Raw genomic sequence first — 23,310 nt, forward strand, 5'->3', positions numbered from 1 at the left:
AGCATGTGCGGGGTTTTTCATGATTCTGAATCCATTGCAAGCATTTGTGTAGCTTCAAAAACATTCCTTGGGCTAAAAATGGCCCCACAAAATTATGGTTTTGTGATGAAAAGTGATGTCATCACTTCAGTTTTGTTGGGTCCATTCTTAGCCCAAGGAATGTTTTTCGAGCAAACGAATGCTTGCAACGGATTCAGAACCATGAAAAAAAACCCTAGTTAGACCCCTCACATGCTATTTAAATTATTATTTTTTTTGGGGGGGGGGCTTTTTTCCCTGTATAGTAAGTGAATGGGTAGGTGCAAATAATCATTAAAAATGAACCCCATGAGAACATTTCAGCTTGGTAGCTGTCAGAATTTTAAAATAAGGATTAAGAAAAAACAGGTGCCTGTCCACCCTATGCGTGCGGACCCCCCTTTCCATCGAGACCACTAAATCCCTTGTGCAACTTTGCAGCAGTACATAAATTGACTTTGCCACAGCCAGTAAGCTGCATGCAGATAGCACTGCATTCCTCTGAACACCACCCATCACTTTTAGCCTCTCTCACACATATTATCCTGCTATCCTCAACAGCAGTCTGATGGCTTTAGGCTAATTTAAGCTTAGGTGAACAAGTGTGACATGTCACTTGACAAATGTAATTTTTTACTGAAACAAGTGTTCATGCGAGTTTCGCTGAAGCTTAAATAAGCCATTCATATCCTGACTAAGAGCCCAGTGTGTTGCCGTTCATTCTCTGTTGGAGGCTGTGCAGAAGGTGTTTAGGCAAGTAGTCCCAGGAACTAGACAGACGATCTCTGTGTTTGAGAGCTGCTTCCATACAGAACCTGATAAGAAACAGACACGATATTAGAAGACAGAACCTTTGAGTTTCTACAATGAGAATGTGAAATCTAATGCCAGTGACACTACTCCAAATCACTGCCTTTACATCTGCAGTAAGTACTCACCGGACTAATGATTTGGGCTGAACACTGAAAGCCAGCAACTCATTGCTGTGGGCCTGTAGGACAAAAAGAGATTAGTGAATCAAGTACTCCACTCCGTTTATGATTTTTGTATATGCTTTTAACTATAATGTGCAACTCACAGCTGTATGATGAGATAACAAGTTGTTGGCACAACCACCAAAGACGAACACCTCCCCATCTGTACCAGAGCACGCTGTGTGCCACAACCTGAAGCATAGAAAACGTAATAAGACATTGCTAAAATATACAGTTTTATCAAGAGCACACAAACATGCATTGAATACAAAAAGAGAATTACCTGGGGCTCGCTGTGTGACTGTGGTTGAATGGCTTCCACTCATTCTTGCTCACACAGTACAGCCAAGCGTCACCTTTAAGACAGTAGAATATGAGTAACTGGAATCAAACTATTTGCAGACCTGCCAACCTGTACGCATTTTGCGTAGTAAGCACGCATTTTTAGTCTCTGTACGCAGGTACGCAAACTCCTCTAACGGCTACGCATTATCGAGGGATGGTAACACAACACATTCTGCGTTGTGTTCGGTTGTGTTGTGGCTTAAAGTGAGGCAAAAAAAAAAGATCTCCCTGCCGTGTAGTTCCTCCCAGGCACCACATGAATGGTGTGTGAATGGGGCGCATGGCGCTGGGGAGCACTAGATAGAAGAAGAATTTAACCTATTGGCGGACGGAGTCTGTTTGTTTTGGTCATAGAGTTATAATAAGAAGGTTTTGGTTTAGTTCAGCATGCACGCATCTCACAGCGGCGCCAACGAGTTATCGATCGGATACATGACGGCGATATTAATCAGATTAATGTATAAAGAAGATGATACGGAGAAGTGCCGTGGTGTCGTGCAAGTCGATGCACATCGACTGTTCCCCCCCTCAGTGCTGCCAACGATCTAACAGGTAATAATAAAGTTTTAAAACCCTCCTCTGAGGTGAATTCACATGTCATAGCAGCCACGATGGTGAGAATTGGTGAAATCTTGTACTATGCCTAACCTAAACCTATCTTGCGACGCTGGTGAAACGAAACGAGCGGCTGCGGCTCCGCCTGGAGCTGTTGTGTATGAAGCCTGTGTTATACTTCGTCATACGACGGTGTTGCACGTGAGCGAAGTCGGGAAATGTCAAAACTTGTGACCAGGTACAATGAACTGTAGCATACATTGACCATGATTAGGCTTTAGAGTAAAGATCCAAAAGAATGAAAATAAAATACTGGGCTCCCTGTTCCACTATCTCTAAATGAGTATGAATGAAGGAATTAGGGGGACTATGTGTATTGTCAAAAACATTAAAGGTGAACAAGTTATTTATCACCTGTGAATATATGAAGACATTAATGGTTTGTTAACAATGAGTAGCCTGTATCCTCTATGAATGAATATACAGACTAGACGGTATTTGATCTATACACAATGTAGGCCTATTTTAATGAATGCAATAGAAACCTACATGAGTTGAATACTTTCAACTTCATGCAAATCATGCACAGAAAGGTGGTTTTATTTAGGCTGCTCAATTAACAATGTTTAACAAAGACACAGGTAAATATTTATAGATAAATAGCCTACCTGACAATGTAAAGCTATTTTGCTATTTGAATAACATGATTATGTTGATGTATGTTCATTCATTAAGTCACTGGTGAGACTGTTTTGCTAGTCTATTGTTAACTAACTCTGAGCAAGTGCAGTTAATATATTTTATTAAGGATTTGTCAACAATATTGCCATAGCAACATTACTGTATTGCCTGGTAATACTAGCCTACTTTTTCTCCAGACCAAATGGCATTTTTATTTAAAAGGTTGATCTTGCCTCCTCCTATTAGTGTAAGTCAAGACATGCAATGTGCTACATTTCTGGTGTGAAATTTTGTTAACATTACTGTAAAGGTCCCACCCAAAAAGGCGCATGGAACCCCCCAAAATATACACTGTTTTGTGCGGGAAAACCACAAAATTTGCACCGCGGGCGCTGCAGCGGGCGCTGCGCGGGCGCGCATGAGTACTCAAAAAAATTTGCCAGGGTTGGCAGGTCTGTATTTGTTTAGAAGCAGTGGGGGGTAAAGGCCACACCTGGGACACCTGGGACTAGAAATCTGACAGTTCAATTGGCTTTGGACTCACTCAACGTCTCTCTGCCTGTGGTAAAGCCCCCAAAGAGGAAGATATGGTCTGAAGACACCGGGGTAAAGGTGTGCCAAGATCGCCCCACTGGACCATTCTGGGGAACACTCCTGCAAGGAGTCAGAACAGAGGCTTGGAATTAGGGTTAGTAGAAAGAGTTATAGTAGGCATGTTCAAAAAGGAAGGACTTAAGAGGAGAACACTTTAAATTGGAAAAGTACAACAATTGCTAATACAGGGTGATGCAGGTGACTTACATTTCATGCCACTCCCATGTGTCCATATCAATGTAGTACAGGTCATTTAGTCTGTAGTCCTGTGGATTGAACAAGATGTTTTGGGTGTGATGCTCTTCATTTTGTGTTAAAACGATATAACATTTGCTGTGCTTTTGAATGGTTTCTTGAACCATCTCTCATTCTCAAGCAAATAACCAATGTAGGCCTATTCTTCTCTTACCTTATATCGTCCTCCAAACACATAACCTCTGTTGCCAACTGTAGCACATGCATGGGCAGCCCTCGGGGATGGAGTGTTCCCCTACATGAGAAAACGATGTTTCAATTACATATACGATTCCACTTTTCCAATTGCATCATAAGACACCCATTCTTTATGTGACCATGGAAGTAATTTGATCATTAAAGCTTTTGTCTCATTTCATAGATGAAAATGGGTATTTATGTGCAGGTGTGTGATGTTAGCTGTACCTTAGTGATAGGCTGGCTCCATGTACCACTCTCTAGGTCTAGGAGGTGAACATGGTTGTTCCATCCACGCCTAGGGACGTCCCACTGCAGTAGGAACACATACAGAATCAACTTCATTTTACTATTCATCATTATATATGAGCTATATTTTCGTTCATGCCTTACCCCTTATTATTTTCCTTTTTTTTTTTTACTATTTTGAAAAACATTTTAAAATACTTCAAATAGCCGATCTACATCAACAAGTGAGCTTGTAGATCAGCCATTTGAAATATTTAAAAAATGTGGGTTTTTTTTCTCTTCAAAATAGTAAAAAACAGCAAAAGAGTTTAGGGAAGAGGCATGGACGAAAATTGAGCCCTATGTATTTAGTGAAATTCTTAGGGATTCCTAAATGTACACAAATTATGTTTCAATTAAAAATATGAAGAGTACATTTATTAACTCACCACAAATGAGGACGTCTCATCAAATTCAAATAGCCCCCGATAAGCTCCTTGTGCAGCGTAGCCATAGCCGCCGAAGAATATTAACCTGATACATATGAAAATGAGAAATGGGAGAGAAAAGTGGCTAGTTTATTTATTATAAAGAATGGCACGAGCACCTGTTTAGCCAGCTCCCTCCCCATACTGTTGGGAAATCCAAGAAGACAAGACATTTAACATAAAACCAATTTTTGGACAGGCTGACAGCCAGGTAGCCAATGAATGCAGTAATCTAAGAACAGAAGTGTACAGTCTTGTTCTTGTCAAGACCCTAGCAGCGCTGATCTGAATAAGCTTTTGTTACTTTACAAGTTATAAATCTCTTAGTTATGTACATTTGGCAAAGAACAATGTCTAAAAGTTATACGTTTGCTCTATTTTCTTTCCCCTAATTTCTCACCTATTTCGCTGGACCCAGCATCCAAGTTTGTCTTTGCAGGATGGAGGGAGTCCCTTCAGATCCCTCATTTCCTCCCAGACTAGGGAGGAAGCTCTCAGGTTCAGACGATAGATCTATGTAACACAGTACAGATGAGATGATAAAACATGTATATACTGTAAACTGGGATGCAAACTAACTAGCTTGTTTTTAAATTCCGTATTCACATTTTGCTCTCACATCATCTACTCGGGGGTGAAGGTTTCCATTCCAACCACACAAGTATGACGTTAAGAGCCAAATTGCTGCGGCGCAATTACGGTTGATTATATAAACTTTACCCGGTTTGTATTTCCTCTGGCGTGATGGCCCCCAAAGAGATACAGCACTCCATCTAAACACACTCCACAGCTGCCAGACATGGACGTATGCAGAGCTCCAACACTTAAATGCTTTGTCCTGTAAATATGTATGGATAATCAGCTTCTATTAACATTAATTATGCTCTGCAAATGAACTATTTATGTTGAATGTTTGTGCTAGTTGCTAATATTCCGTCAACTGACGTATGAATATTATTACCATACTCCAGTCTCCATATTGTATGCCCAGATCTCATTTCTTGGCAGGTATAAGTCAAGGAATCCAAGGGTTTGTGCATTCTTGATGTTTTAGGGGGGGGAAAAGGGAGAAAGAAAAACATGGATAAATAAAATAAATTCATCGTAGCCAGACAACTATTCCACTATCTCCGAATGCTACAGTATATAGTCTGGAACTAGACTACACCTCTGAGTAACGGAAGCTAGCATTTACGTTCACAAAAATGTCATTTCTGATAAGCGGCAATGCTTAGATGATTTTTGTACGCAACTGTAAAAACAAAACGCAAGTTGGGGGGAGGCTTCACATCTGCTTTATCGCTTCTCATGCCGGATATACTCATGATTAGAACTTACGTCTCCCAGACTGTATGACAGGACTATTTGCAAATTGTGGGAGGCAACATTCTGGCCACGCGAGACTACATGAAGGCAAACTACAGCATGAAGGACATAATGGGATTTAACAGATCCGTACCTTGTAACCACCCCAGACATACATGCAATTGCCATCAGCCACTGCGACATGACCACTGCGTTCTGGAGGGCAGTCAAGCTCATAGGTCTCAGCCGCTTCAGTATCGATTGGGTCATCCTCCACGTCTTCCTCGCCTTCTTCCTCCTCGTCATCCTCCTCATCAGCAACTATGAAGTCAAATATGTCTTCTACACTCTCACTGTCACTCTCGTCATCACCTTCCCCAGCTGGGGCAAGGTCTCCGATATCCTCCTCCATCTCTGCCACGATTACCTACATGGGAACAGTTTCACGGATACACGGATGGTTTGAGACCCAATGGATATCCAAGAAGATCCACATTAGTCAATGTGTCAATGTAGTCAGTTCAAGCTCACGGTTTACTGTCCATAGGCCCCTACAATAATTGTTTAAAAAAAGTGAAGTGATTAAAGGTGGTAGCTAGGCCATTGGTTCTCAAAGTGGGGTCTATCTGGGGACTCCCAGGGGTCCTTGAGCGAGTTCCAGGGGTTCCCCGGATTAATAGGTTAGGAACCAATTGGACCCTTATGGGTCTGTAACTCAGAGTGTACAAATGAAAACAACGGGTCCATTTGGTTCCATTTGTCCCAGAGATAGATCATAAAAATGCGATTAAATTGTGGTCCGTAGCCTAAATTGCACGTCAAACTCGGCACTAGGGGTCCTTGAAATTAAAATGGTTGAGCCGTAAAAAAAAATCTCTTTTATATGGGGCTCCCTGATATAGCTTTTCAAATGGGGATCCGCGGGCTAATAAGTGTCCATTTGGAGGTCCTCGACATGGAAAAAGTTTGAGAAGCATCGCATTAGCCATCAACATAACATAATAGTTCATGCTAGCTCACAACAGCTGTTCGCTCATCATGCCCTCGATCATCACAGCGTGTTTTTGATTAGCTGAATTGTGTATTTGTTATTGCAGCATATCAACAACATTTATGTGCTACCATCGCCACGGAACCACTGTGCATGTACTGAGTCCTAAATGGTGAGATTCGTTTGTCTATAATATTAATTAGGCCTTACCTTTTTTTGTGATGTTTGTTGTGCTGCAGATTTCTAACGCGCTGCTACGTCGCTAGATTGTGCAGGACACTGGGGCCTGGCTGGCAGGATGTTGTTGTATTATAACATCCGCCGTTTCAGTGTCAAAATAATGGACCAGTTGGGGGCAGCTCTAGGGTAGCCTGGCTCCAGCCAATAGACCCGCCCACTCTCTGAGTGTAGAGTCTTGAAATCAGGCTAGCTCTAGGGCGCAGCTCACTTCGGGACACATTTCATTTGTGGGTCAGAGCAGACACATTTTGTTTTCATTGTTATTATTTCAAAACATTTTCAAAAAACATTCCCAAAAAATTAAAAAAAAAAATAATCTATGATTAGTAATTTAATTAATAAATAAAATAACAATCTAAGAAATTCCGTAAATTAGAAAACAAACGTACCCTGGAGTGAAAATAGCCAATCTACTGCTGTTTTCAATATAGTTTGGTTTAGTTCTAACGTTCCCCCCAGAATATGGATGCATAATCACTTAAATGAAATCACTGGATTTCTGACTCAGAAATCCAGTGATTTCATTTTCATTCCAGTGATTTCATTTCAGTGATTTCATTTCAGTGATTCTGAGCCTGCAAATGTTCTCAATCAATCTACAAAATAAAAGTCCATAACCCCCAAACATCATGAACTCCACCCCACGACGAAGTGTGTGAAAAAAGCTTGGCCACGCCAGGCTACGTTTTCACTGTCCATCCAAATTCTAAAGGTGGATTAAGTACTACGTTACAACAGTTTTTCTAAGTTGTTGTGGCTCAAGAGATAAATCAAGGGTTCATAAATGAGAGGTCTGGGTTAAAAACTCAATATGACCATTTTCACTGTTCATTTGAATTCTAAAAGGTGGGTTAAGTATTACATTCCTGATAATTTATTCATGCCAGCATGGCTCAAAAGATAAATCAAAGGTTCATGCACCAAAGGTTGTAGGTTCAAAGCTCAAACAAAACTAAAGATCAACTCAAAATAAAACAACTCAAACATCAACAAAAAACTCAAAAGCCTCAAAAAAATAACCTGGATGAAGTCAATCTTGCAATGGGGTTAAATAAAGCTCACAATTAAACTACACTAATAAATAACAGAAATGTGAAAATTCATTAATTCTGTAATTAATAAGTCAATTCCTTAACTCCTCCCCCCTGGAGGCAGGCTTTATCTATGCTCCACCCTCTCCTACCAGAGCTAAAACAGGGTGTGACGAGGGAGGGTGGGCTGCATCCATGCTCTTTGCCTTAAAAATACCAAAGTTAAAGACTTTTCAGTAGTCAGATTCAAACCCACAACTTTCAGGTTATGAGTCCTCAGCTTTACCACTGCACCACCAGGCTTTTCACAGAAATAAATGGTTGGAGGTTATATTAATCTAGACTGACCTTTTTTCACCCCCTAGTGGCGTAAAAGATTACCTCTGGAAACTCAGATTGGGCTGACCTGGACCTCATTTGCATTCCTCCGGGTGTTTCGCCTTGATGGGACTCACTTTTTTTCAGGTGTTTCGCCTTGATTTTGGGACTCACTTTTCTCCGGGTGTTTCGTCTTGATGGGACTCACTTTTTCCAGATATACAAAATAATTCCCAATTTGACATTGATTATTATATAGGCTATACTTTCAGAGTGTTTGGTGTGTGTGACCAAACAGGTAAAATGGGTCCTGAAGACCTCGAAACACTGTCCGTCTTCTTCTTGCAACGCAGCTCGAAACACCGTCCGTCTTCTTGCAATGGAGCTGAGGCTCAGCTCTCTGATGCCAGAAATAAGGTAGGTAATAATAAGGTAGAAATAAGATATGTCTCTGTCTCAGTCACTCATAGTCATAGCATATTATTATTACTCTTATGAAGCTTCTTTTTAGCCCAAACCATGCCAGCCAGGGCTTGACATCAACCTTTTGAGGCACTTGTCGTGTGGACAAGTAGGTCTACATTTCCCATTCATTTGTCCAGGCACAAAAATCTTTTTCTTTACATAAATAAATAAGGCCCCTATTTAATGCATGCCTGCAAGCATTTTTATTTCCGACAGCAGACGCTGTATATGTGCGTTACATGTAGAACACAGCACTGCCTTTATTGACTGAAGGTTAACATAAAAAACACTTCAATAGTGTTAAGTGTCTGATAGCACTGCAGTGTGATGGTCTGGAGATTTGAAGATCAAACTCTGAGCACAGACATTCAGTGTTCAAATCCCAATCCTCTAGAGAACCTTAACATTTTCAAGGCTAAGATACAAAAGCTGAAGTCAAAAGCACTAAGAGAAATCTGCTCAGAGTGCCTGCATGAGTGATGGTCTAACGGTCTAATGAACAGGCTCTCAGCACAGAGTTTCCATGTTCAAATACCAGTCCCCCTATGGTTCAATACTGGAGTACTTTGACATTTTCAAATTAAAATACAAAAAAAATAAGTCAAAAGCACTAGAGACATCAGCTTAGAGTGACTGAGCCATGGTCTAGAGGTCTAATGAACAGCCTCTCAATACAGAGATTCAATGTTCAAACCCCATCTCCCATATGGTTCAATGCTGGAGTACTTTGACATTTTCAAGGCTAAAATACAAAAGCTGAAGTCAAAAGCACTAAGAGACATCTGCTCAGAGTGACTGAGCCATTGTCTAGAGGTCTAATGAACTGCCTCTCAATACAGAGATTCAATGTTCAAACCCCACCTCCCATATGGTTCAATGCTGGAGTACTTTGACATTTTCAAGGCTAAAATACAAAAGAACAACTCAAAAGCACAAGGAAACACCTGTTGAGGGCCCAAAGGTGCCTTGGCGCAGTGGCTGAGTGCTTGATCGGTTGTCCCTACTTCAGGCAGGTTTCAGACAGGTTCAAGTCCCATGCCATCAAGGTACACGGAGGACCATCGGGAGGGGTGTCTCTCCCCCTGTTTCCTGAGAAGTAAAGGTAAGGTGTTATGTGTGAAAGAACTCCGTCCAACTACAGTTTTACAGAAAACATTTTAAATGCTCACCATGCCTTGTGACCTTTGAAAGAATTTGAGATTTAATTTTAGCCTTGAAAATGTCAAAATGTTCTAGTATTGAGCCTTGCGGGAACTGGGACTTGAACATGGAACCTCTGTATGTTGAGTCTAATCATTAGACCGCCAGTCCATCATTCCTTTGCTCCTGGTGGGTGTCTCTTAGTGGTTATGACTTATTATTTTGTATTTTAGCCTTGAAAATGTCAAAATGTTCTAACATTGAGCCTTGGGGGAACTGGGACTTGAACATGGAACTTCTGTACATTGAGTCTGATCATTAGACCACCAGTCCATCATTCATTCACTCCTGGTGGGTGTCTCTTAGTGCTTATGACTTATTCTTTTGTATTTTAGCCTTGAAAAGTTCAAAGTATTCCAGCATTGAGCCATAGGGGTACTGGTATTTGAACTAGGAACCTCTGCACTTTGAGTTTGATCATTAGACCACCAGACCATCCTTCAGTCACTCCTGGAGAACGTCTCTTAGTGGTTATGACTTCTTCTTTTGTATTTAACCTTGAAAAGTTCAAAGTATTATAGCTTTGAACCATAGGGAGACTGGTATTCGAACATGAAATCTCTGTGTTGAAAGTCTGTTCATTAGACCACTAGACCATCACTCAGGCACTCTGAGCAGAAGTCTCTTAGTGATTTTGACTTGTGTTCAAATCCCAGTCCTACAGAGAACCTTTTAAAGGCTAAAACACAAACAAAGAAGTCAAAAACAACAAGAGACATTTGCTCAGTGTTTCCATGTGCTTTTTAGTTGTTCTTTTGTTTTAGCCTTGAAAATGTCAAAGTACTTCAGAATGGAACCTAAGGGTAGCTGGGGTTTGAATATGGGATCTCTGTGTTGAGAATTTGTTCATCAGACCTCTAGACCATGGCTCAGCCTATTTAGACAGACCTCTCTTAGTGCTTTTGATTTATTTTGTAGGTTAGCCTTGAAAATATCAAAGCTCTCCAGCATTGAAACATAGGGGAACTGGTATTTGAACATGGAAACTTTGCACTGAGAGTCTACTCATTAGACCGTTAGACCATCACTCAAGGCAGATGTCTCTTAGTGCTTTTGACTTATTTTTTTTGTATTTTAATTTGAAAATATCAAAGTACTCCAGCATTGAACCATATGGGAGATGGGGTTTGTACATTGAATCTCTGTATTGAGAGGCTGTTCATTAGACCTCTAGACCATGGCTCAGTCACTCTGAGCAGATGTCTCTTAGTGCTTTTGACTTCAGCTTTTGTATTTTAGCCTTGAAAATGGCAAAGTACTCCAGCATTGAACCACATGGGAGCTGGGGTTTGAACATTGAATCTCTGTATTGAGAGGCTGTTCGTTAGACCTCTAGACCATGGCTCATTCACTCTGAGTACTTTTGCATTGAACCTTAGGGGGACTGGTATTTGAACATGGAATCTCTGTGCTGAGAGGCTGTTCATTAGACTGTTAGACCATCACTCAGGCACTCCAAGCAGATGTCTCTTAGAGCTTTTAACTTCAGCTTTTGTATTTTAGCCTTGAAAATGTTAAGGTTCTCTAGAGGATTGGGATTTGAACACTGAATGTCTGTGCTCAGAGTTTGATCTTCAAATCTCCAGACCATCACACTGCAGTGCTAGCAGACACTTAACACTATTGAAGTGTTTACTTTTTTTATGTTAACCTTCAGTTAATAAAGGCAGTGCTGTGTTCTACCTGTAACGCACATACATATACGGCGTCTGCTGTCGGAAATAAAAATGCTTGCGGGCATGCATTAAATAGGGGCCTCATTTATTTATGTAAAGAAAAAGATTTTTGTGCCTGGACAAATGAATGGGAAATGTAGACCTACTTGTCCACACGACAAGTGCCTCAAAAGGTTGATGTCAAGCCCTGGCTGGCATGGTTTGGGCTAAAAAGAAGCTTCATAAGAGTAATAATAATATGCTATGACTATGAGTGACTGAGACAGAGACATATCTTATTTCTACCTTATTATTACCTACCTTATTTCTGGCATCAGAGAGCTGAGCCTCAGCTCCATTGCAAGAAGACGGGGAGCTGGGGTTTGAATATGGGATCTCTGTGTTGAGAATTTGTTCATCAGACCTCTAGACCATGGCTCAGCCTATTTAGACAGACCTCTCTTAGTGCTTTTGATTTATTTTGTATGTTAGCCTTGAAAATATCAAAGCTCTCCAGCATTGAAACATAGGGGAACTGGTATTTGAACATGGAAACTTTGCACTGAGAGTCTACTCATTAGACCGTTAGACCATTACTCAGGGCAGATGTCTCTTAGTGCTTTTGAATTATTTTTTTTGTATTTTAATTTGAAAATATCAAAGTACTCCAGCATTGAACCATATGGGAGATGGGGTTTGTACATTGAATCTCTGTATTGAGAGGCTGTTCATTAGACCTCTAAAGTGAAAAGGAGAGCTGACAGGTAAATGGATGAAAATCCACTGCAAACACCTCCACCCCTGACAGAATGACTGAATCTACTAGATACACCCTCTTATGACTTGCGTTCAATTTCTTAGTTTCAGATGATCAAAATTATAGCAGTTTCAACCAAGTTATTTTTTAAATATTTTTTTTGTTAAATCATCAATCAAGTGCATTTGAGGGAACATTAGTCAAAAATAGCAGATCTACAACCTCACAACACATTTGCGTGGCATAAGATAATTCTGGGGTTTATAAACCAAAGGTTAAGGATTTAACAATCACAAAGAACATTTTCACCAAAATTCGAAAAGATGGGTTAAGTATTAGGTTGTCGATATCGTCTTGCAGTCGGCCAGTTTGGCTTAAAAGATACATTTGTGTTTTGTACACTGAAGGTTTGGGGTTCGAAGCTCTTAAAGGCATGTTTTTACTAACCTGGGATCCAGCCCGATTGAACTCCACCCCACGACGAAGTGTGTGAAAAAAGCTTGGCCATGCCAGGCTACATTTTCACTGTCCATCCAAATTCGAAAAGGTGGATCTTTGATGGTTTTCTCAACCAAATGGTAGAGCACATTTTAAGTCCATATTTCTCATTGAAAACAATGGTGAAATGAACTCAACCTCATTCAGCCATCTCTACCATTTGGTTGAGGTGCTTGATGGCCATGCTTCCCAAGTCTGACTTCACACACCATGCTTCCCAAGTCATGTGACACAGAGGAAATCTGACACAAGAAAAACACTCCTGACAGATGAGCTCTCTCCTGCAGGAATTTCAAAGCTAGGATGATTCTTTTCACATATCATCTCAGAGATGTTACTGAACATGCATATGTAACAAAGTGCAATAAAAATACATCTAATAATGGTCAAATAATTTTCTGAAAACATGCTTTACCAAACGGTAGATGTGTCCGTTGATGGTAAAGGTAGTGCAAGTAAAACTAAAGTATTAAAAACATACTATTTACTATGAATAATTACAACTTCTACTAATTCATTGTTGTTATTATGATACATTGAATCTTTTGTCATTATAATATATGCTGATATAGTTCTATAAGTAAGATTTTATTCTTGTTTAAAAAATATGCTCTACCAAACGGTTGAGATGTCTGTTAGTGGTAAAAGAGTAGTGTCCAATCAACATACACAGTACACCTGTCACCTATTCAACCCTAATTATCAAAGTTCAACATATTATCTAAAGTTCATCATCTGATATTTGTTTTGTCACTAATATGTCAAGAAAATTAAACAATATTTTTGAATTTGCCATTATCCAATCTTCAGATATATGCCCCCAAAATACATGAAAATAAGGCATTTTTGCGCATATAATGCATAATTTGCATATTTAAAAATAAAGTTTCAGAAAACTTGTAATACATTTTTTGTTTGTTTTAATGTAAGTAATCAACTGGAGAAGTTTCATTGTTCTAGCTATCAGTTAAAGATTTTTCTATCAATTGCACCCTTAACATTAACGTACATCTCTACCGTTTGGTAGAGGCTTATATTTTAAAAACCGGTGGGTGTATTGTAAAAAAAACAATTGATTGTTGTTATTAATGCCTAAAGGGAATAGAAAATGCAAATAAATATTTTTTTGACAGCTTCTTTCTTGGTGCGAACTTCAACGTGTTAAGTACTACATTTCAATTGTTTTTCTAAGTTGTTGTGGCTCAAGAGATAAATCAAGGGTTCATAAAAGAAAGGTCTGTGGTTCAAAACTCATGATGACCATTTTCACTGTCCATTTGAATTCTAAAAGGTGCGTTAACTATTACATTCCTGATTCTGTCTTCATATCATAAGTTGTGGCTCAAGAGATAAATCCAGGGTTCATAAACGAAAGGTCTGTAGTTCATATCTCATGATGACCATTTTCACTGTCCATTTAAATTCTAAAAGGTGGGTTAACTATTTTCTATCTTCATGCCATAAGTTGTGGCTCAAGAGATAAATCCAGGGTTCATAAACGTAAGGTCTGTGGTTCAGAACTCATGATGACCATTTTCACTGTCCATTTGAATTCTAAAAGGTGCGTTAACTATTACATTCCTGATTCTATCTTCATGCCATAAGTTGTGGCTCAAGAGATAAATCCAGGGTTCATCAACGAAAGGTCTGTGGTTCAAAACTCATGATGACCATTTTCACTGTCCATTTGAATTCTAAAAGGTGGATAAGTATTACATCCCTGATTTTATCTTCATGCCATAAGTTGTGGCTCAAGAGATAAATCCAGGGTTCATAAACAAAAGGTCTGTGGTTCAAAACTCATAATGACCATTTTCACTGTCCATTTGAATTCTAAAAGGTGGGTTAAGTATTACATTCCTGATACTATCTTTATGCCTTAAGTTGTGGCTCAAGAGATAAATCCAGGGTTCATAAAAGAAAGGTCTGTGGTGCAAAACTCATGATGACCATTTTCACTGTCCATTTGAATTCTAAAAGGTGGGTTAACTATTACATTCCTGATTCTTTCTTCATGCCATTGGTTGTGGCTCAAGAGATAAATCCAGAGTTCATGGACGAAAGGTCTGGGGTTCAATACTCATGGTGACCATTTTCACTGTCCATTTGAATTCTAAAATGTGGGTTAAGTATTACATTCCTGATGATTTCTTCAAGCCAGCATGGCTCAAAAGATAAACCAAAGGTTCATGTACTGAAGGTTGTAGGTTCAAAGCTCAAACAAAACTAAAGATCAACTCAAAATAAAACAACTCAAATATCAACAAAAATCTCAAAAGCCTAAAAAAAAAAAAAAAAAACGGGTTTAAGTCCAGCTTGCAATGGGGTTAGATAAAGTATGCAGTTAAACAACAATAATAAAAATAACAGAAATGTGAAAATTCATTGAGTCTATAATTAATAAGTCAATTGCTTAACTCCTCCCCCCTGGAGGCAGGCTTTATCTATGCTCCACCCTCTCCTACCAGAGCTAAAAGAGGGTGTGAAAAAGGGGTTGGGCTGCCTCCAATAATCCTCCCCCTCCTACCAGAGCTAAAAGAGGGTGTGATGAGGGAGGTGGGCTGCTTCCAGGCTCTTCGCCTTAAAAAGGCCAAAGTTAAAGACTTTCCAGTAGTCAGATTCAAACCTTGTGAGTCCTCTGCTTTACCACTGCAACACCAGGCTTTTCACACTAATAAGTGGTTGGAGGTTATATTTAAAGTGAAAAGGAGAGCTGACAGGTAAATAGATGAAAATCCACTGCAAACACTTCCACCCCTGACAGAATGACTGAATCTACTAGATACACCCTCTTATGACTAGGGTTCATTATGACAACTGCAATTTAGATTGTTCTTTAAAACCAACACCCAGATTTAGACTTTCATTGAAAGCACAATTTCTTAGTTTCAGATGATCAAGACTATAGTTTCAACCAAGTTCTATTTGAAATGATTTTGTTAAATCAAGTGCATTTGTGGTTTTCACTTCTGACTGTTGAATACAAAAATGACTGTTTGCAACTAGTTTCTCATTGTGGTATTATAACCCCAGCTTCATTGATTAGCTAAATTGAGTTTATTCGAGAAAACCTCTGAACTGCATTGCTTTGAGCTGCTAAATTGAAAACGACCATTTCCATTTTATGTATTGCAACAAACACCAATCATTTAAATAAAACAACTGATAGCTGTATTGCAAACAATTTAGCCTCACAATAAAGTATGACATTCATTTTTTAACTGCAATACTGTATGACTTTATTCTTTCAGAGAATATAGCCATAAAACGTACTAAACTCCTTTTAGTCAGGATGTGACTCAAGAGATAGTCAAGAGGCAGAGCAGGTCTAAATGGTTTATTCGGCCAAACACAGGATCACAAGAATAACTGTAGGCAGGCATATACTGAGACCACTAAAACATAACTACTACTACTTAACACTGTAAATGCATTCAAGTACTAGCAGAGAAATGCTTCTTCTTCATGGGGTTTTATGGCAGTTGGCATCCTTAGTAAGCCTGCTAGCAGAAAAATCAATGAACTGAGGGTTTAAATACTCACAGGGTTAACCAGACACAGGTGAACACAACTGACAATCAACACAGGGATTGGCTATAAGAGACCTCGCAAACAGCACACAGGTGGGTGCAAGGAAGGTTAGGCAGGAACAGACAACACCCGGAAGCTGGCACACCATGGGACGCCGCCATGACACTTTTGGGTGGCGGTGTCGGGTCCATGGTCGGGTCCAGATCTGCGCGTCTGCCATTTCTACTCTGCACATCCGGCGGTTGCAACTGACGGCACACAATATGATGTTGTGATTGGCTTTTCCTCTTCAAACCTTTATTGAACAAGGACTAACAACATCCCCCAAAGTAACTTTTAATAATAATTAACATTAATTCTTATTGCCTTTAATAATAAATAACAGTATTGCATTAATTCTTATTGCGGAAAATTCCAAGTAACTTTTAATAATAAATAACAGTACTGAGGTACCCCCCTGAGGACCGGTGGTCTGCGAGAGACCTCAGTGTGAGTCAGCCGTCCTGCGGGGCTTTCTCACCGCCGACCACGGGGCGAGGTCCGTGACTGACCGTGAGTGGTGGTCTCCCGGTGGCCGTCAGTAGCCGCCCTGCGGGGGTCTCTCGCCGCCGACCACGGAGCCGCTGACCCCCGCACCTCTCACGGACCTCCAGCTGAGGTCCGTGAGAGGTGCGGGGGTCAGTGGCTCTGTGGTAAGCGGCGGGGGTCTCGCCGCTGACCACCGGGGCCGCTCCCGGTCGGCAGCGAGAGACCCCCGCAGGGCGGCTGACTCACGGCTACCGTGCGGGGATCCGTTGACCCTCCACCGGGAGACCCGATGGTCACCTCGCCTCGCCGGTGACGGTCAGCGGCTCCGTGGTCAGCGGCGGAGGTCTCGCCGCTGACCACCGGGGTGTCTCTCACAGCTGATATTTATTATTAAAAGAAACTATTCACTATATTATTAATATAGAAACTATTTACTATATTATTATTACTATATTAAAATAAACTATTACTATATTATTAATATAGTAAATAGTTTCTTTTAATAATAAATATTTTTAAAGAAACGTGTTATTTTCCTGTGTTCAATAAGAATTAATAATCCATGTAGCTGTAGTATTCTAAAAACGACTGGGCACCGGTGGCTGTGTTGGGTGGCGAAAACAGCCGATCTACAAGCCCACAAAGCGTTGTGCTTGCTATGCGTTTTGAGCTTGTAGGTCTGCTGTTTTCAGCAGAGCGCCGGAAGCGAGCAGAAAAGGCAGAGCGAGTGGATCTTTAACCCACAGCGGAAGTGACGAAGTGCTCATAGACGCTAATGTTATTTTGGGTGGCACTTCCGCCACCCAAAGTGTCATGGCGGATGGCCATGGAGCCTAAAATGACGTTGGTGACTGTTCTTGCTGAGACCTTCTTTGGGTGGGTGGAGGAAACAACTAGCAAGCACAGGGAGGTGAGACAAGATAGATAACAGTAACATGGGTAGACAGGGGAAAAATAGTAGCTACAAAATAAAAGGAACACGAGAACAAAATAAAACCTATAACCACTGAAAACAGGACACACTGAAACAATGCTACAAAATAAAACACAGTCAAGAGGAGACCTGACACTTTTTGCATCAACTCCTCCAAGGAACAGGCCATGTGATTTGGCAGCATTTTACTTAATAAGAAAAGGTGAAACTGAAACAATAATCATACATGAAAATAATAACAATGAAGATGATCAAATTGCACTTATTTCCACTTGACCACAACCAAGATTTCTTAGACTTTTAGTATGGTATTCTGGTGACTTCATAGAAATGTCTGAACAGACAAACAATCTGTTACCATCATTTAATACAGTATTCACAATTAATGTTATTCATCAATATAGTGAAACAACCACTGAAGCAGTTTAAAGAAAACTCATCAAGTGTGTAGGTGTGTGTGTGACTCACCATGAGAGCTTCCAGGTGGATTGAAATACCTTTTTTTCTAAGCCTGGTGTTTCATTTTTCTGTTATTAATAGTTGTATAACTATTGCGGACTGATATGCACAAAGACACTTTCTTGGACTGCTGGGTGTGTAGACATGAGTGCAAATACACACAGCTCTACTGCAACAGCTTTGGTGGCAGGTGGATACTGAAGCACACTAATTAATCAAAACATCACTAGTAAGACGCATCAGGGCAACAAGCGACCAAGGGCGAGGTCGGGCCATGTCTTGGCCTTCTGGCCAGTGATGTATATCGGACCAGATGTACATTCGGTACCCATATATGGAGATCCATGTACTTTATATGGAGATATGCTGTGCGAGCCCAAACATGCTTACTCAGTTATTCGTTATGTGAAAGTCCTGGGATGTCTATGACATCTGACATACAATCCCTTTTATGCCCATACATGGAGATCCGTCTGTAGAACCAGCCACACAGATATGGGCTGTCTTGGCCATGTATCGATTCTGTTAGTGTTGTATGTGGCCTCCATATATGGGCATTCCCATATGAAGTCCTGTTTGATATGGGCTTAATATTAATGACATCAGGGAACTCCATATATGGGCATTAAAGGGATTATGTTAAGTGTGGTTCTGACACAGTGGTGTCAGAGCTATGAAGTCCTGTTAGATATGGGCTTAATATTGATGACATCAGGGATCTCCATATATGGGCATGAAAGGGATTCCGTTAGTGTGGTTCCCCTGACATCAGTGATGTCAGAGCGTGATGTCAGAGCGGCAAACCCATAGATCATAAAAAGCGTACACGTCCGTCCAGACAGACGCACAGATACATGATGTGCCGTTTCACATACTAAACAGACCTTCGTCGCAATAACAATGTGAACCTTTATTGTTCATTACACGTTACATACAAAATAAAATAATGGGTTTAGAACCACTTAAACATATACAAAGTCATTGTTCCACAACAGGTCCATGTTCAAATCCTTTACTTTAGAGCCCTTGAAGTTTGCTGTAAAGACAAGAGAACACAACCATTATTTGTAGAGTTTATTTATGTATCTAAGTAACTTGCACTGAACATTAAGCCAAGGAAAATATCCCACCTGTCTTCAACAGTTCTGTTGGATGGATAGTACACCTTGAAAGTGAAGCCACTTTTTGGGAATGAGCCCTGTTATAATAAAAGAACAACATATTGACAATGGCCACTTCATCTGTACCAGCAGTCCAGCACAGTGTCTTAATCTACGCACTCACAATATTAGCCTCAATGTAAAAGAAATATATACCGGGTTTATGCAGAGGCAGTCTGTATTGGTAATGCTGAATGGATCATATTTGTCTGCAAAGATGACGACATCAGGGACAGGGTAGACCCGTAGAGCATAGTCATAGGCCCAAAACACAGGACTGACATACAGAGGAAGAGGTGTCAGGTGACCCTGAGACAAAATGGTCTTCACAAACTGGGGAAATGGGGACACAATATTCAATAGATTAAATGTGACTGATATTTGGATTAATCCAAACATTTCTAAACAGGCCAGAACGCTACACATTTTCCAAGACAACAGCATTAGTCATAGTTCATGAGAATTTTGGCAACAGTTTTAAGAAGAGGCTTTAATGCCATGGCTATGTATCTGAGAACTATGTATGATATTGTACACAGTTAAAGGTTCAAACAACGTGTGACTTTCCTCAAAAATCTAAACATGGTTTGCTAATTAAAACATAAAACAAGCTGTGAGATGGACACATTGAGCCAAACACTCACGTGGTTTGGAATGTCTAGATTGGTATTGGGCAACCGCACACAGTTCCTGCACATCTTGTTGACCAGATCCTCTCTGATAATGACAATCTCCTGACTGCAGTACTGAATTCTGAGCAGAAAAACATTATACTGTAAGTATCAGAGGGCATATTCATGAAAAAGAAATACAGCTTTTCAACTCAACTTTAACGTTCTTATTGAATTTGAATTCATGTTCTCTAGAACACAATAACTCTAGGAAATATGAAGTATATATCTACTTTAACATTTAAACTGCAGAGCAGATGAAATAGCATTGTAGCCTACTGTACATTTTGGCACACTGAGCAAGCCCTAACACAGTTTAGGCATTTAGCAGACGCTTTTAATCCAAAGCGACTTACAATATGCAGATACATTTCTAAATGCCTCATATTCACCTGCACGGGTTGGTAGTGAACACTGAGAAGGGTACCCTCTCCCTGAACTCCCCAGTGATATGGTCTGCCAAGGGAGGCCTGAGCAGGAAAAAATAATACAAATGTACCGTATATAATTTATATCCAACTCACTCAATGAATTACATGACCTTGTTGTGTCTCTTAATACTAACCTGGGCAGGATAGTGCTAGGACCAGGGTCTTCAGGACCAGGCACAAACACAAAACGACTACTGTAAGACGAGGAAGAATGTGTTGAGTTACATACAATGCCATGATGTGTATTTTCAGTTACTTGAACTCGAATAGGAAAACGACAAAATAAAATTCAGCAGAACAAAACAGAGAAGAACCATAATAGCAAAATTACCTGGCATGAATGGCAGGGTATGCACATATGGCATCAGCAAGCGCTTTCAAGGACTCTAAATATAGATATAAACAATGTCATTTGTGGTAAATGACATATAGGCAATAATTTATCTCACCTCTAAATATACCGGCAGATGTCACATAGAAAATTGTGAGTGATAACAATTTTAACCCAATAAAACCGGATTTATGCATTGGCTATTCAAAAATAGCAGATATTTTTTTCATCTTAGAATTGTGAAAACTACTTGTAGAATCGGCCTCAAAGTCTTAATGGGTTTAACTCTCACCTTTGAGAGACTTGATCTGTGTTTTCCCATAGGGAGCAGAAGAAAAGTTTCCGCAGAAGATGAAACAGGTAGGAGGCATTGCAGCGTAGCCTAAAGAAGACAAAAAGCAGACAGCATATTAGAAGTGTCAGTTAGCTTTGTAACGAAACAACACATTCAGCTACAGTATGTTTTCGTCCATGCCGTACCCTTACTTCTTTGCCTTTTATACTATTTTGAAAAACCTTTTAAAATAGCCGATCTACATCGACATATTGTGAGCTTGTAGATCAGCCATTCAAAATATTCAAAAAGGTTTTTCAAAATAGTAAAAAAGTTAAGGGATAAGGGGTAAGGCTGAGGCATGGACGAAAATGGAGCCCATTGTGTAATGTATGTGACTGTCTGGTGGTAATAAAATATTGTGATGTGTGCGAGAGTGGAATGGGCATAACATTATAAGATATGACAAGAGGAAATTCATCATGGAGTATTACAGGTAAAGTGATACGAGTGGGTGAGGTTAATTTGCAGGAACATTAAGAGTGTCTTATACTATACTTTGGACAGCTTAGCAAAATAAAGCCCATAAAGTTTAAAGGCTTTATTTTACTAAGACGTGCTGTTTAGCTTTTACTGAGGTTTGCCATGTTGCCAGCATATAAGGTATGCATATTGTCAGAATGCAAATGTAGAAAAGTGGTGATTTAGCTAATACTAATAGCATAAATGTGAGTCAATATCAGACCTGAGAACATGACGTGGATCTTCTCCATCACCTCGACACTGTCCAGCCACACATCTGAGAGAACTACAAACATGGCGTCCTCATTCTCCTCCTCCAACTGCTTCAGCTTGGCAGAGGCTTTGACTGACGTGGTGGACGGACCCCCAAAGAAGTTGATGTTACCATAGTATGCCCTGGGAATTCAGATTTCTTCATGAGACAATTTACTACCATTTCAATTCAAACTCAGGTCTCCCATAGAGTTGTGCCGATACAGATACCAGTATCAGCGAGTATGCCAGTCCATGTCAATCCAATACCATGTATCACATATTTCATTTACAGTAATATTTTGAATGCTTCAGTCGATGTTGAACTACCGTTTAACTATTACTGCACACTTACATTATTATTTTACAAACTTTGGAGAATGGATTTATCTAGATCAGTGGTCCTCAAACTTTTTAATTTCAAGGACCCCCATAATTCTGAGGGTACAGACATTTAAAGTTCCATTTGGAACCCCCTCAGAGTTCCTGGACCACACTTTGAGAACCACTGACCAAGATTTTTTCTTTTTTAATTACACACAATTGCTAAGGAAAATATGGTATCTGTACATCTCTAGTCTCCCACAGGGGTTATCAAATTACAAACTGCTCTTCAATATGTAATCCCCAATTGGCCAGTGGGCAGGCGATATTCAGGCAAGTACAGCAGGTGTCAACTAGTAGGTGGCCTGAGTGACACAAGGGTCTTTATTTCTCATTGGAAGTGTAGAGATTCCACCTCCAACTGCTGCACATGTACTAGTTATATCATTTTAACATACTAGCACTCAATACACAACTGCAGTAACTTAACCCATTAAAACCAGGAAAGCATCCGTGTCATTTTAAATCTTTGCGTTAGATCGACAAGCTTGTATATCTGCTTTTTAAGTCTTGAAAGTGATGAGGACTGCTGATTTAGAAAGCATTTTGTAGAATCAAAATCACTCAACAGTGTCAGTAGTACTCTTTATTTGGAGCTTCTGACCTTGTATTTGAAGATGGCTCTGTCGGTGGGAACCCAAAAGCATTGACATGGAACACTGAGTCCTCGTACCAACCTACAGGAGAGAGGAGGCTCAACTTTACACTGCATTATACTTGTTTTGTACAGTACATCTTTGGAATTATTTCCTCTTACCTTCTGCCAGAACAAAGCAGGACTCTGTGTATAGGCCATTATGGAACTGGTGAGAGCACGGTTAAGGTATACATGGTTTCAACAGTTTATTGCTACTAGGAGATGTGTGAAAGCCTTGAGCTGGTAAGTGGGGGAAAAAATAACATTATGCTATTTCCCCAGTGTATTTTTTATAAACCAGATGTTCACAAATGTTGGAACGCTAAGAGCATCTGTGTTGTTTACAGCCTGAAACGGTCTATACTCAACATATTAATTTAAATAACTATATAATATCTCATTGTTTCACTATATTTGAATA

At 40.0% G+C, this 23,310-nt stretch overlaps 1 protein-coding gene across 1 annotated transcript; it reads right to left on the reverse strand.

Moving 5' to 3' along the window:
* Positions 1–712: 712 nt before the first annotated feature.
* Positions 713–23,290, reverse strand: klhdc2 (kelch domain containing 2; the record flags this gene model as incomplete). Its single annotated transcript, XM_080750961.1, is given in 26 exon segments — positions 713–833; positions 957–1,009; positions 1,097–1,184; positions 1,276–1,348; positions 3,118–3,227; positions 3,375–3,433; positions 3,577–3,657; positions 3,828–3,911; positions 4,277–4,361; positions 4,716–4,828; positions 5,036–5,153; positions 5,277–5,356; positions 5,775–6,047; positions 11,842–11,896; positions 19,358–19,425; positions 19,544–19,720; positions 20,032–20,140; positions 20,451–20,528; positions 20,624–20,683; positions 20,821–20,875; positions 21,113–21,202; positions 21,840–22,012; positions 22,857–22,951; positions 22,957–22,958; positions 23,010–23,055; positions 23,276–23,290. Coding segments are annotated over 26 exon segments (2,361 nt in total).
* Between the last annotated feature and the right edge of the window lie 20 nt (positions 23,291–23,310).

Source organism: Nannobrachium achirus (assembly GCF_963921795.1).
Source record: "Nannobrachium achirus genome assembly, chromosome: 20".
In the NCBI taxonomy this organism is placed as follows: domain Eukaryota; kingdom Metazoa; phylum Chordata; class Actinopteri; order Myctophiformes; family Myctophidae; genus Nannobrachium; species Nannobrachium achirus.